The sequence below is a fragment of the Bactrocera oleae genome, chromosome 5 (genome assembly GCF_042242935.1).
Source record: "Bactrocera oleae isolate idBacOlea1 chromosome 5, idBacOlea1, whole genome shotgun sequence".
Taxonomy (NCBI): Eukaryota; Metazoa; Arthropoda; class Insecta; order Diptera; family Tephritidae; genus Bactrocera; species Bactrocera oleae.
Window position 1 is genome coordinate 41,482,993 of NC_091539.1, and position 15,057 is coordinate 41,498,049.

Here is a 15,057-nt window from a genome sequence, read left to right on the forward strand (position 1 = left end):
GCTGCTAATACCAAATAAGCCACGAGTATACAAGAATGCAAGCTCCACCTTTAAGCCACCAAAGTAAATTAAATTGCAATAAAGCAAATAACTGCTATAAATAATTCAATACTAACTGCTACCAATTTTGTCTCTTACAATTGCAGATCAAGCGACTTTCAAAAAACAACTTAATTAACAACAACAACAAAATATAAGCCAGCAACAACAACGTTACAACGAGTTGAGCGACGCTGCCGCTATATATGAAATATTTAAATGAGCTGCAACAACAACGGCGTACAGTTATAGCGACACCGCACATATCGAACACATGCCATGATTACCAGAATACAAGCAGCAGCAACTAGAGTAATAACAAGAACACCTATATGTAACGGATCTAAGTCAAGAGCAATGCAACATCACACGAAAACAGTAAATTCAACGACCACAATAACAACAACAATAGCTGGTCAGCTGCAAAAACACATGACAGCACACACGATGGATGCTACGACGACGAGGACAAGGCGCGCTGCAACAACATTGCGCCGTTGTAGTATGGCCGCTTTGCAGGTGTTGGTGCTGGTCTGCGCCTTGCCACCGCCCTTGCAACCGTTGCGCTCGACGACGCAGCGGTGGGCGGGCGCCGTCGAGGCGTTGCCGATTACCTCGAAGCCCATCGAGGGCACTGCTGAAAATCTTGCCTGGCAGGCGTGGCTCATGTTGCCACCCGAACAGAAGCAGTTGGAGAAATCGCGAAAAGTAACACCGAAATCGATATTTTCGCTGCCGTTTCGCGACTGTCCGCCCGGCCATCAACTCTTCCAGTCACGTTGCATACCAACCGTGAACATCAATCAGAGTGACTTGCTGACACAGCAGGTATTGGGCTTGTTTGGCGGCAGTGTTGGGGGCGCAACAGGCGCTGACAATGCATACGAAATCGATTACGGTGACGAGGAGTACGATTTGGGTTTGGGTGAAGGCGAACCGGTGATGATGTACGAAGCGCCGCAGCCCTTCAACGGTGGCCTTGTGGTGGGCGCGAGCAATACACAGCAACCGCCGGCGCGTGATGAGCCATTGAAATTCAATCTGTTTGAGCAAAAATTTCCAACCAACGATTATGAAGCGGATATGAGCAGTGGCGCGATGGAGGGCAGTGGTAGCGCGCGGCCATTGACTGAATTGTTGGCCGCGAATGGTTCGGAAGGTGAGCGCGTTGGTGTGGCCGACAATGACAATGATGCTGGCGCAACATTTTTCAATTCAACACAGTTTTTAGATGCGGTGCAAGGATTTTTTCAGCGCAATGTTGTAGCTTCGCAGAACGAAAGCAATGCAACAACGACAGCGGTGGCGGGAAGTAATGCTAACATCACAGACCACAATACTCGCGCAGTAAATGGCAGCCAAGTGCTGGCTGATTTGTCTGCGGACGGCAGCAATGTGCCGGCATTCGCAGACGGCGATATCGATGCGATTATATTGCCAGCCGGGGGCGCAGGCACTACCGTGAAAACGTTTAGTGGTTATGCTGGCGACCTTGAACCGCAGCGCATATCACTGTTCAAGGATGACAGCAGTGTACACCTGGTTACAACGGTAATTGCGCAGCCAGCCAAAGATGAACGCGCAGGCGGCGAAGACGCGGATGCTGGCGATTTGGTGGCAGCGGCGCAACAACAAGAACACAGCATAGCACAATTTTTACGCGCCGATGCGCTCTTGCCCTTGAGCAGTGTTGCGCCTTATATTACCACAACATCAACAACAATAGCAACTACTCCAAATACACATGATGCCGGTCATGCACCAAAAACGTCGTCAATGCGCGCCAAAGATGAACACCCACGCAGCGTGACGCCGCATAAGGCGTCAACTGTCGCAAACAATACCGACGCGCAGGAAACTAGTTTCATAACCACAACCGAGCCGGAGGGCACTACAAACTTTCAAATCGACGAAACTACTGTGATAGAGGCGCAAGATGCTGACGCTTTGGCAGCGGAGAGTAACCTCTCGCTTTTGCAGGCGATTTCGCAGCAACAACAAATTGAGCTTGAAAAATCAAAAGCTGTTGAAGATGTGCCGTCTACCACGCTGGTGACGGGCGTAGTCCACACAACAACGCAAACTGCGACAATAATCTACGAAACAAGCGAAACAACAACAACAGTACAAAATGCGGCCGAAGAGAGCGCAGACACAGCAGATACGACAACACAACCGTTACCCAGTGCTGCCACAGTGTCATCCGCTACAACTACACCGCAAGCTGCCTCAGCCAGCACGCTAAGCACATACCGGTTTCGCAACACACCCACCGTCGCCACCGCAGCCATCACTCCCATCCAGATACCTGTGCGAGGCAGCGCTGCGTATGAACAAGTCCCAGTTCTTGTCACCACCGTCGTACCGCAGACTGTGGAGATGCTTTCGGGTGAAGAGGCGACGACCCGTGTCAGCGCCGGCAGTGCGATCATGAGTGATGTGCCGAGTAGTGGCAGCGACACCGACAGCGATTTAGTGAATGTTGTCGCGGCCAGCAGCAACAGCGACACCGATAATGACAGCAATAAGTATAAAAATGCACCGGCGCGCTCTGAGTCTGCGGAGGCCGCGTCAGTGACGCGTGATGTAAATATCGCGCAAGAATTGCGAATGATTAATGAATTGGTGAAGGGCAATCGACAGGCGACCGCGACAAAAATGGTAGCTACAAAGACAACAGAAACTGCAGCAGCAACAACAACTGCAGCAACAATACAAAGTACAACCATTTCAATGCTGGCAACCGCAAACGCGCCCGATTCGGAGGTGCAGCAGTCTGCAAGCGCGGCAGAGAGTGATCAGCAAGCGAGCGCGAGCGGTGCGGAAGCGGTTGAGGTGCGACAAGACGTTGACAGCGCGACTACAACAACAACAGAAACTGCTACACAAGTGCCTGATACGTCTACATTGAACAAGTCTTCGTTGCCTGCGGACAGTGGTAGCGCAATCATTGCAACAACAACAGCAACCACGCAATCACTCTCGTTGACTAAAATGGAAAGTGCAAATCAACGCGCCGAGTCTTCTACAGCAGATAACGCGCAACTTAGCGAAATATCAAGCAAGAAGCGCGTCGAAGTTGAGATTCACACGAGCGCCAAACCCGACTTTGACACCGAGGCTACGGCGACAGACACTGAATTTATGGCCGCCACAACGCTGTGGTCGCGGATTATGCCCATCTTTGGTTTTGGTGGCAGCGCCGTCGATGCAGAAGCAGATGCACCGGCAACGACAACAACAACCACAACAACAGAGGTCGCAGAGAGCACACCAATCGGTAGTATTAGTAGTAATAGTAGCAGTATCAGTAGTAGTAGTAGTAAAAGTAAAAATAGTTTAAGTGTAAAAAGCAGCAGTATGGAGAAAAACAACAATAACAACAATATAATTAATAACAGCAAAAGCGATTTCGATACGCCCAGCCGTCGAAATAGCAAAATTATACGAATCGATCACTTTAGTGATAATAGCGTAGCGGCAGCAACAGCAGCAACAACAACAAACACATTGGAAGATACAGCAGCTACAATAACAAAAACAACAGATGACTTCGTAATTGTGCCGGAAGAGCACGAACCCATAGAACAGTCGGCCTACTGGTGGTTGCCCGCCAATTGGCGTCTCAATCGCGACACGACCGAAGAGCAACCGCTGCTCTTCCGCTTGTGGTCCGCCTTTCCTGAAAGCCAAATGAAAACCAAAGTTAGTACATAATTATCCCAGTTTGTTGCCTCCCACAGCAATGTCCACCCGAATGTCTCGCATGTACGTACGAAAAAAGGGAAATTGTGTAAGGAAATTGGCGAAAAGGGAAATTGGGCTCAGTCAAATTTTTAAATGCCTCGGAGCTTTAAAAGCTTTCAAAATTTGGAGTCGTGTGAACACGGGCCGAGCTGACATTAAATGGGGCGGGGTTAGTTTTTCCCAAGAGCACCCGTACAAATTACATACACAAACCGCTAGAAAAACAACAACAATAACAAAGAAATAATTAACTTAACGCTTAGTGAAATAGAGACCAATGCAATGAACGTGAAAAAATAGAAAATTTTTTAATAGTTAATTACAATTAAACTTGTAGTAGATAAATTTTACGAGAGCGCGCGGAGAAGAGGTGTTAAATACGGATATGGGAAGTAGGCAGCGCTAAAGAATATGCGCAGAGGTTGAAATATTAATTGTGGCGCGGAAGTGGATAGAAACTATGAAAACTCACACAAAAAGCTTGGAAGCGTGAAGACTTAGAGTCTTGATATGTAGGTGTGGCGATAACAAAACATTTGCTCATTACTTAAATTCATAGAAAATTTGCAAACCACTCTACTCTGGCACTCTAGTGCAGGCAAAAGTTCAAAAAGCGCTTTGAGATGTGTCAGCAAAAGTGTAAGCTTCAGAATTGCGTGTTTTACAGATTTGTCGTTCGCTACACTTTCAAGAAACGATGAGAGCTTATAATTATGGAAACTTCTGCTATAATTGTGAATTTGTGCAGAAAAATTAAAAGTTTCCATTACCTGCAGCGCAGCTGAAGTACTAGTGAAAGCTGCTAAAAGCGCTTTGAATTTTTTGTGAGCTAGTGTAAATGCTTCGAATGATTTTTGCGCAATATTTGACAAAAATTTAGATCATTGTGTGAAAGCTTCGTTTAAATATGAAAGCTCCTAGTTTTTCAAAGCTTTATTGTCTTTGGAAATGCTCTGTATAAAGTATAGGCATACAAGTAGGTGGAGTAAATATTTCAAATTTCAACTAAACTAAAATAGCTTTAAGCTTCTCACGTAACTAAACTTCTTCGCGCTTTTTACGCACTTTTCTTCAAATTTCAAAAATGCGTAAGATTTTTTATATGGAAGAGTTGGTTCGTATAGAAACTGGCAACAAAAACGAAAAAAAAAAATTGTAAAAAAAAATATTTGTGCTGATGTTAGCTTGTATGTTTTAAATAGTAAGCCATTGTTGCTGTTGTTATTGTATTGTTTTTGTTGCTGCTGTTATATAGATTTTCGTTTTACATTACAAATACTACGACACAAACATATAATAAAATTAAAAACTTATAAAAATTATTCCCCTTTGTATTTGTTGTATTAAATATAAGTAACGTACATAGTACCTAACAGTGTTATTGTTGTTGCTGCTGCTGCCACTGCTGCTGCTAAGGTTTCACGAGCATTTAAGCTCACATATACAAATGTAAGTACACAGATACAACAACAACAAGCATACAAGAACAAAATAAAATATAACCGTTTTTTATGAAACTGCACGCATTTCGTATGAGGTCATTCGCCGTTTTGCATGCCTCCGAAGTTATTTGGGAAAATTTCCAAATGATTTAAAGATCGTAAAACACTTACAAAAATAAAATGTGAGCGATACAATGTTTTTCTTTCATGCATATTTACCATATATGCAAGTGCTTTCATGTATGTATTTATATTAGGATGGTACTAAAAAAAAATCAAATTAGTGATTATTCTCCAATATGAGACCCTTTATTGATATATTGGTGTTATGACTTTGAAATTTTATTCGCGATCGGTGGCAATTAAGGTTTACCGAACAGGTATCAAAGTTCAAATTTTCTATGAGCTCCTTAAAACTATTTTGTTTCGTTATTCATTAGGCTAAAATCATAAACACAGTACCCAAGTGTATTTCTTTTTAATTAAAGCACCGAATGGTGACAGTTAAGCGCTGTTACATAAGGCTCAAATTTCAAATATCAAAGCAATTTACGTAAAATGTTTTTTTTCTTCTAAATTTAAGGAGCACCCTAATTTATATACAGAAATTTCCGAAATCAGGTTTAAACAAAAATTTCTACAATTTAGGACTACCCTATTTTGTTTACATATATGCGATTTTGTGTGTTCAACAAAAGCCAAATTCTAAATATCGCGCAAATATTAAAAAAGATAATTTCCATATTTAATGATCACCCTAACTTTGACTTTTTGCGCACGTACCACGGCATTTAAATTACCAAAAGCCAGCATCAATTCGCCTATTACATATACACCTACACAAATATAAAATGCACACTTGATTGCCTCCATGTATTTCCTTATTTTTCGTTCTTTATCAATAATCGTTGCCTCCGCCACAGTGACACAAAACGGCGAATGCCATTGCAATATTTACCAAATGTGATGTAATGCAAAGTATAAGCGAAAATTTATTTGTGTTAAGTAAACACATGTGTTTTTTTTTTAACTTTAAATGAAAGAAATTAATTTTGTTTATATGTAATTATTTATACAATTTACTATGTAAGTTTGTATGTAATAATTTTAAGTGAATATCTATATATATATATACCTGTACATCTATCTAACTATCATTATAAGATTTATTATGTATTATAACAATATTCTGTGTATAAAAATAACTGTAAATGTCAAATTTTAAGCGAAAATTTTCTAACTAAGTAGTAAACAACACAATTAAGTCCTACATATAATTTATCTTGTGTCCCGAACTATTTTTTTTGTAAAAATCTAAAAAGCCCTTAAAATGTGTGTATACATATATCTGCCACTAATTGAAATGGCCTGATTTTATGTGAAAACTCGGCGTATTTGTATGTGTAAGAGCTAGCAAAGTTGTATTAAAATAAAATTTGTTAAAAGGAAATACGCAGCATTTAAGTCAGCCCATTATAACTGTTACATGGTAGACATATGTATATTGTCTACTGTAACTGTTATATATGCAAATATGAGCGTTGATTATTTTATTGCATGATACATCACAAATTGTTAAATAAAAAAATAGTTATACTGGCAAAATAAATCGTTTACAAATACAGTGAGCGCTTAAAAACTTTATTAAGCGAGCTTTTGATAACTTTCCGAAAGGGAATTCCAATATTGATTAACATCTTTTATGATGTTAAGCAAGTTCAGCAACTTATGGTGATGCTGAACATACTTCTAGCTCAAAAATCAAATAAAGTAAAAGCTTAAATGAAGGCGGAAGCTTTGGAGAAACTGGAAGAGAACGCCTTTAAGAGTTACAATTTAAAACAAAATTAAAGCTTAAATTAAAGCATACATCAAGATGAAAGCTTTAAATAATGTCAAAGCTTTTTGTGAAAGCTGAGAATAATGTGAGTGCTTTTCAGAATTAAAGTTTGTAATAACACAAAAACTTAATTTAAGGTATAAATCAAGATGAAAGCTTTACATAATGTCAAAGCTTTTTGTGAAAGCTGAGAACAAAGTGCAGGTTTAAATAAAAGTGACAGCTTTTTACATTTTGAAGGCTTTAAACCAAATTAAATCGCACATAAAAACGAAATTTAAAATTTTCAAAAAAAAAAAACGTCATTTATGTCAAAATAAAACGTGTAAATGTGAAAGTATTAAAAAACGACCGATTAAGCTTGAAGCTTTCAAAAGGATGAAAAAAATGGCATATAAATATTAAATCTTTCAAAAGGATGAAAACACTAAACAGTTAAAGCTTAGCTCGAAGTGCCAACGTTAAACTTAGAAAAGTTTAAAACAAGGAATATGAAAGTGCAAAACACACTGAAAGCTGGAAACAAAGCTAACGTTAGAAACCAGGTGAAAGTTTTGGTAAAATAAAAGCTTGTGCAAAGCGAAAGTTTTCAACGGCACGTCAAGGTGAAAGCTTATGTAAGCTAGAGTTTTTTGATAATTAAGTGTCATATGTCAAAGCGAAAGCGGTTACAAAAGTGAAAGCTTGAATCAAAATCAACTTAAGTAAAGTGAAAGCTTAAATGCTAGCCAAATATAGAAGAAACTTGTTACAAGAAAGCTTGCTTCAAATAAGGAAAAAATGCAATGTAGCATGTATAAAAACTGGAAACGAAACAAAAGCTTCCCAACTGGCGACAGGTTGATGAAAATAATACTACAACAAGCTTAATCAATGCTTAAGGAAAACTATATTACAATTCTTTTTCTTTGTACGCATAGAGATGCATTATCTATAGGAAGCGTACAATAATATAAATTTTCAAGAAAGCTTTATAAGATTTGCAGTGAAAGTTGAGATGAAACCTGTATGTTAATCCTTATTTAATAAAACTCCTTCACACGCTATTTTCACATCAGAGATTTATATTTTTGTGCCCATATAAACGTATGTATGTAATAAATTGATTTTTCTACAAGAAGTGAAAGAAAAATATAGTTATCCTTAAAGGGTTATTATACTCACTTGCAAGTTAGAAACAAAACGTTTTTTCTCCCTAAATTTTGTGAAAAGTCATTTTACTTCGTTAAGAAGTAAAAATAATGTACGTTTACAAAATTTTATGTACTTTAAAAATCGGAGATTCTTTTTGAAAAATTTTCGATCGTCTTGATCCTGTAGCCGATCTTAAGCAGGACGAGTTTTCTGCTTGAAATTATCTTTAATTCAGAAAATTCAAAGTCGATCGATCTAGACGTTGCGGAGAAATTTTCCTCACCGACACTGTCGCAACAAAAAACGCAAGATTTTGCAAAATATTTTTTTTAACCTGACTACTTTCTGACTTCAATCATTATGAGAAACTTTCGTCGAAAATTTCAAATTGGTTAATATATTCACCAGATAATATATTAAATTTAATTTCATACAATTTATACAAAAAAACTTCCAATTTTACTTTAGTATGCATATTAGAGAGAAATTGAAGACGTTCGAATAAAAAATGTGAACCACATTAGGTTAAAATTTGATTTTGTGCAATATTTATTTACACATAGTGCTATAAAAGCGCGACCAACTGAGCTTATGCTGCGTTTACACTTACCCGACATCTTTTGTACTTCGACTTTAGACTAACCGTCGTTACAACTTAACTACAAAAGCAGAAATAGCGACACATACGAGTACCTATAGTCAGACATATATACATAGCAATGTGCTTGTGTGTGTGTAAACAGAGCTTAAAATTAATGAAGGCCAACAAATACTAAAACAATTGCTAGTTATTATTATTTACGAATGCATTTTAGCGCATTTGCTACCCAATGCTAACGGTGATTTTCTGCATCACAACAATTTTTTAGTCAGCGAGGAATTTGCAATAAATATATTTTATATTTTTAGTAACAAAATGTAAAAATAAATTAAGAAAAATGTAAAACTGTTAATATCAAATATGCATAGCCATTTATTAAGCTAACAAATAAATAACGGTATAAGCTGTGTAGCTTTAGAAAAAATGTAAAATAAATTATGCAAGGTTGTATAACAACTACAACAACCTTACAATGCAGAATTTATTGAAAATGTTAATGATATTTTTCGCATACCGAATTTAGACTTGGCTTGAAATTTAAAACTTTTCAATTTTAAATATTCGAGTTATGCAAATTATTTTCACTCCGCTTACCACCCACTCTGGTGGTTCTGGCTTTCGAAGTGGAAATATTTTCAATTGTTCGACAGCACTACTTAATAACTTTTTATCCAAACATTTCTATTTTTAATAAATAATCAGAAATCTATATTATATATTTGTATATGTATGTATATGTGTATTTGTGTAAATAAAATATTTTTGTAAGTTTTACTATAAATCACGAACTAACGGCGACGGCATTGCAAACATGTCATTGTGTGTGTATTTGTGCGCCAACCAAGCAATAAATGGGCGAACGCTAATAACGTGTAACACAATATTTACAAAAATGAAAAGAAATAAAATGTATAAGAAATGTTTTTATTTATGAAAACTAAATTCGAACTGGATAAAAATGCTGTTTTATTTAACAAAAGTGGAAAGCAATTTAATATTTGATTACAATATGCCAGCGCTTGAATTTGATAGGCATGAAAAAGCCGAAAAGCAGCAAATACTGGTTTTAATAAAGGATAAGCTTGCTTGTTTAATTTCAATTCACGATTTTCTACACACAATTTCACTGCACATTGCAGAAAATATTGAGTTGGCTGGGAATTATAAATATTTTTAATTTTTCTGTAAGTTGCATAAGAAGATGAAAAAACAATAACTTTTACCGAAGTTAGAACACCATACACAAATAAAACAAGCTTACATACAATTACTTGATTATGAGTATGAAAATATTGATTTTTATTCATTCGTTCAAGCGAATCGCGGGCATAACGTCACTACGACTGCGTCTTATGAATCTAAGGCAAAGGTCCATCAGGCGCGTCACATGTTGGGTGAATGGGCTCAAAACGAGAAAAGTGATGTCAATCCACAAGTCATTATTAAGACGCCGTTACATCCTCAAAACGTTACAGTCTGGCATGGTCTTTGCAGAAGGAGTCATTGATCCATATTTCTTCAAAATTACGCCAGCAAAAATGTTACAGTCAGTTGGGAACGCTATAGAGCCATGTTTAAACACCTCATTAAATCGGCAGTTCGCCGAATGGCTGTTCCCCGGTGAAAGTCGGACGACTTTTTCAAAGCTGCGGAAAACACAAAGACCAGCCGATAAGATAGTTATTCACATAAAATTATTTTCACCGACCAGCTCAAACATGGCAAAATAATAAAAAATAAGTATATATACCATATTACTGAGCGTTATTTGATCGATTTGATCAAAGTTGTAAAGAAAGTTAGGCTAAATATAAGGGCACAGACTTTTCTGCCCACGTAGTATGTGGCCAGCAAGAGTAATACTTAGCTATTCCATATGAAATTTTCCACAAAATTAGATGATAATTGCTTAGATATGACTAGTAGTTACCCGTTTCCGTTGTTTAAAATATTTTTAATTTAAGGCTTAGCTTAAAAACATTATTTTGACCACAGCTGTTTGAATGCACTTTTCATCAACATTAAAATATTCTACACATCCTTTATTAATTTTTCCTGGAATTAATTCTGTTTACATGGAAGTAATATTAATAATTATTAACACGACTTTGTTTTATTATTATTCTCAACAAACCCCAAATTACAACGGGAACGATACAGTACAGTGAAATCGATACAGCCTAAAAGTAGGCAATACAAAAAAAAAAGCCAGAAATATTAAAATCTCAAGTAATTTCAAAATTAGCTTGTAAAACTTTAATTGGCTTTTACATTGGCTTCGTGTTTTTTGCCCATACGCCTACATTTACAAGGAGCTTAAATTATTCAGCCGAAATTCTCAATGAAAATTCTACTCTTATGCGCATATTTTACCGTTGTTCCCCTGGCGAACAGTCAGTGTGCGATAATTAAGGTCACTAAACTTTCTAATGGAATATTCGAAGAATTCAAAAATGTTTGAAAAAATGTGTCAAAGTGTGCGTAGGCATATTTTATGCGTGTACATATACATATATGCACCGATATTTTTCTAATTTAAAACTCTTTCAAAAACAAAATGTGTGCACCAACAGTACAGTAAAAAAGATCATATATTCAAACAATTGCAACTTATTTTTGAAAGAAAAAAAAGAAAATATTATTGAGATATACGTATATATAAAGCGAATACCTTGGGGCCAAATAACTCTAGCAGGCCTTAAGCCTATACATACATATATGTATATGTGCGTACGGTTTGCGAAGTAAATAGCTTCTGTTGGGAGAGTCAGGCTGTTGGAGGAAGTGGCTGTGGGGAAAAATCATGATTTATGACTTTTAAATGCCACAGTAAGTGCATTAAAATTCAGGCAACAACCAGAAGAAGGCAAATAGTGAAAGTACGCATGCGTTTACACATATATTTACATAAATACATGCATATACATATATATATACATATGTTGAAGCGCAAATAAATAGCAGATATGAAAACAGAAACACTGTGGGGCGCATAAATTGTAGGAGCAACACCAAGGCACCATCCTTCAAACATCCACACACACACACGTGAATAAGCGAGCTCTTGATCGCCGAAAGTATGCCAGCGCGCAATTTCGGCGTTTCTCTCACCACGTTTATCGTACTTTGTTTACATTTTCATGTCGAAGATTCGCTCATGGCCACATCCTGAAAATCAGCGAAAGCAACTTTCTTAACATTGCCGGTGGCAGTAGTGGTGAGCACGGTAGCAGGAAAAAATATGCCAATATGATATTTACCAAATAAATAACAATCGAAATGGCCTGAATGAGTTAAAGGGCAGCAAGGTGGGGTGGGGTGGCGGAAGCAAAGTGGAGCGGCCATAACGGAAAACATAAATTCATGTAGATTGACTAAATAAATACGCCAATTTACGTACATATAAAAGAGAGTTTGGGTGTATACCGTGAGTCACAAAAACGAGCTTATTGAGGGGTTATATCCATATATGAATTTAAAAAGGAATGGCATTTTTTTGCATATAATTATAACGAAGGTACATATGTACATACATATATTCGAGTATATTCTCCGAAAATTTGAAGTTGATCCAAAACGTGCTATCCAACATATATATGAGCGATTTTGTAAGAATTTTTTAACTTAGTGTAACCGACTCCCAAACTTTAAACGCGTTTTTCTCGAAACGCTGCTTTCAGAGTCGGTGAGGACATATCTCGGAAACGGCTGCACCGATCGGATTGAAATTTTCACACCACCACCTTAGATATATTTGTCAGATATGTATAACTTTTATTTTTCAATTAAGCTTTACTCGAAAAATATATATTTTACTACTCCTTAATAACTGAGATATTAAAAATTTTAAACTTTTATCCGCATCTAATTAATTGTTCAAAAATTACATATAATTATATAATTGTAAGACACTAGTACTTAGTTCAAGTTTATTCTTCAATTAGAATAGAAAAGATTTGGCAATAATATTCCGTAGGAAATTGTGTGCGGTCTCTTCTGTTCCGGCATCAAGTAAAAATTTCAAAATAGTATGAAAAAAATTTCGAAATTTTAGAACGCGAAAATAATTATGAATTATTAACCAATTCAACATTCAAAACAAGAAACCCCGTTAACTTTGGTTGCACCGAAGCTATAATACCCTATACAAATAAAAAAGATTTCTTACAAAAACTTGATTTTGCTCAGTCATTTGTATAGCAGCTATATGCTATAGTGATCTGATCTAAACAATTTCTTTGGAGATGCCTCGGACAATAAACCGTGTTAAATTTCGTGAAGATAGCTCGTCAATTGAAAAAGTGTTTCATACAAGCAGTTTATTCTTATTTTTCAGTGTATATGACAGCTATATGTTATACTGGCCCAATATCAGCGGTTGCGACAAATGACACGGCTCCTTAGCTAGAAAATGATGCGTGCAAAATTTCAAATTAATCTCTCAAAAATCTATGAAAAGACATGAAATTACTTTTAGATACTTATAAGAATTATAAAATATATCACCACTATTATCATACATTTAGAAAAAATTATATGTTAGAACGTTTGAAATTTCTTCTATTTTACTTTTACTATTTTAGTATTTTACTATTTCTTTTTTTTTTTGTATTTTTATATAAATATTTTTTTCTGCCAATCGCGTTAATGCTTGCTAAGTGTTAATTTCATATTATTCTGTGCACACTTTTGTCACTCACTGTATGACATACACCAGCAGCCATCGAATAGAAGCGGAAACACAGACGCGGCATTTAGTGTGCGCCTATATGTATGCTACGCGCTGAGCATATGCAAATTCATATTCATAAACGAATTTTTCAGCGAAGTCAAATATTCATATGCCGAGTTGCGTTGACGCAATACAATAACGGTATACTATATATAATATTTACACTGCAGAGTAGCTGAAAACACACTGCCCCAAAATGCTACCTAGGAATACATATGAATGTCTCTTTAGCATACATAGCATATATGTAGGAATTTGCTTGTACTCGAAATAAATTACACTTTGTTTCAATCAAAAAATTGTTTGTCAGTTTGCCAAGAATTGAAGTTGACGCTGTCTGCCAACTCTCAAACATTACATTACACCTAATACACACATTTGTATGCATGAGTATGTGTATGTGTGTGCCAGCCTGCTTTATGTAATGCCAACGATTGGTATAAGGTTTTTAGGATACAAATAACATAAATAGCAAATGTTGCTCAACGACCAAACGCTGAAAATATAAAAATCACTCACACTCACAAAATGTGTTTAAATACACACAAAAACACATATGAGTGCTGACACATTTAAATGTGGATATAAATGTAGAACATGCATGTTCCCTTTCAGTGCGGCTAATGTACGGTACATAATGTTCTTAATGTTGCAGATGCCATTAGTGAAAGTGCAACTGTTGCGAAAATAGGTTAAAAAGGATACAACAAAATTGCCGTTGTTTACATAATGTTTACATGTGTGCACATTTCGCATGCTAAATATATTGCAAACATATACATATATACATACACTACTTGGTTAATTTATGTCGGTATGTGCTTTGCATAAATACTTATTTCGCAGCCAAATATTATGTCAAGATGATCATATGTAAGACGCATATTGAGCTTTTTGGTGCAGGAAGGAAAACTTTTTTTTTCAATAATTTTTTAGGGTTTTAGTTCCTTGAGATAACTGATTTCATCTATTTTTGCGGAGATGCTTTATTACAGAGTAGTAACGTTGATTCGAAGGTGGAATTTTGTATTTTTTAAATGTAAGTACTTGAGCTTAAATACATATATTTCACTCTATTTTTTTTACATATTTAGACAAATATTAAGGTGAAGGAGCTGAAAGCACGTTTGGAGAAACTTAGCGCATTTTACAAACTTCTTATCAGATTTGACCACTGAATGGTTGAAAGCTTTCGATGAGGCTTCTCTTGTAGTTTTTATTGGCTTTGAATTTTATAGCAGTTCAGCAGTGACTTCAAATTAACTAGGAGTGTATTATATAGTACTATGATATAACCTAAAAACTCGGCTTGACTTCATATTGAGGTTTTGGGTTATCTATCGAGGAAAGGTAACCGACAAATGAAAAACTTCTCAGTTTGTTACAGAACGATCAAGAAGAAGCAAAAATTAATACAAGTTTTCAAGTAAAAATTGCAAAAAAAAAACCGACAAGTAGGCTAGTCTGGTGCAACCAGAAAACTAAGTCCCATTAGCTACCCAGAAACGAGCAGCTTTTTCAA

At 36.4% G+C, this 15,057-nt stretch overlaps 2 protein-coding genes across 3 annotated transcripts in view; one reads left to right on the top strand and one right to left on the bottom strand.

Annotated features, from left to right (window-relative positions):
- Nucleotides 1-9,762, top strand: part of fog (folded gastrulation) — a 79,658-nt gene extending 69,896 nt beyond the window's left edge. For both annotated transcript variants that reach the window (XM_036366184.2, XM_036366185.2), the window contains exon 3: nt 147-9,762. In XM_036366184.2, coding sequence (XP_036222077.2) covers nt 319-3,756 — 3,438 coding nt within the window. In that variant the 5' untranslated portion in view covers nt 147-318 and the 3' untranslated portion in view covers nt 3,757-9,762. The remainder of the gene's footprint in view (nt 1-146) is intronic.
- LOC106618861 (uncharacterized) overlaps nt 1-15,057 on the bottom strand; it is a 323,886-nt gene that overhangs the window by 173,334 nt on the left and 135,495 nt on the right. The window lies entirely within an intron of this gene.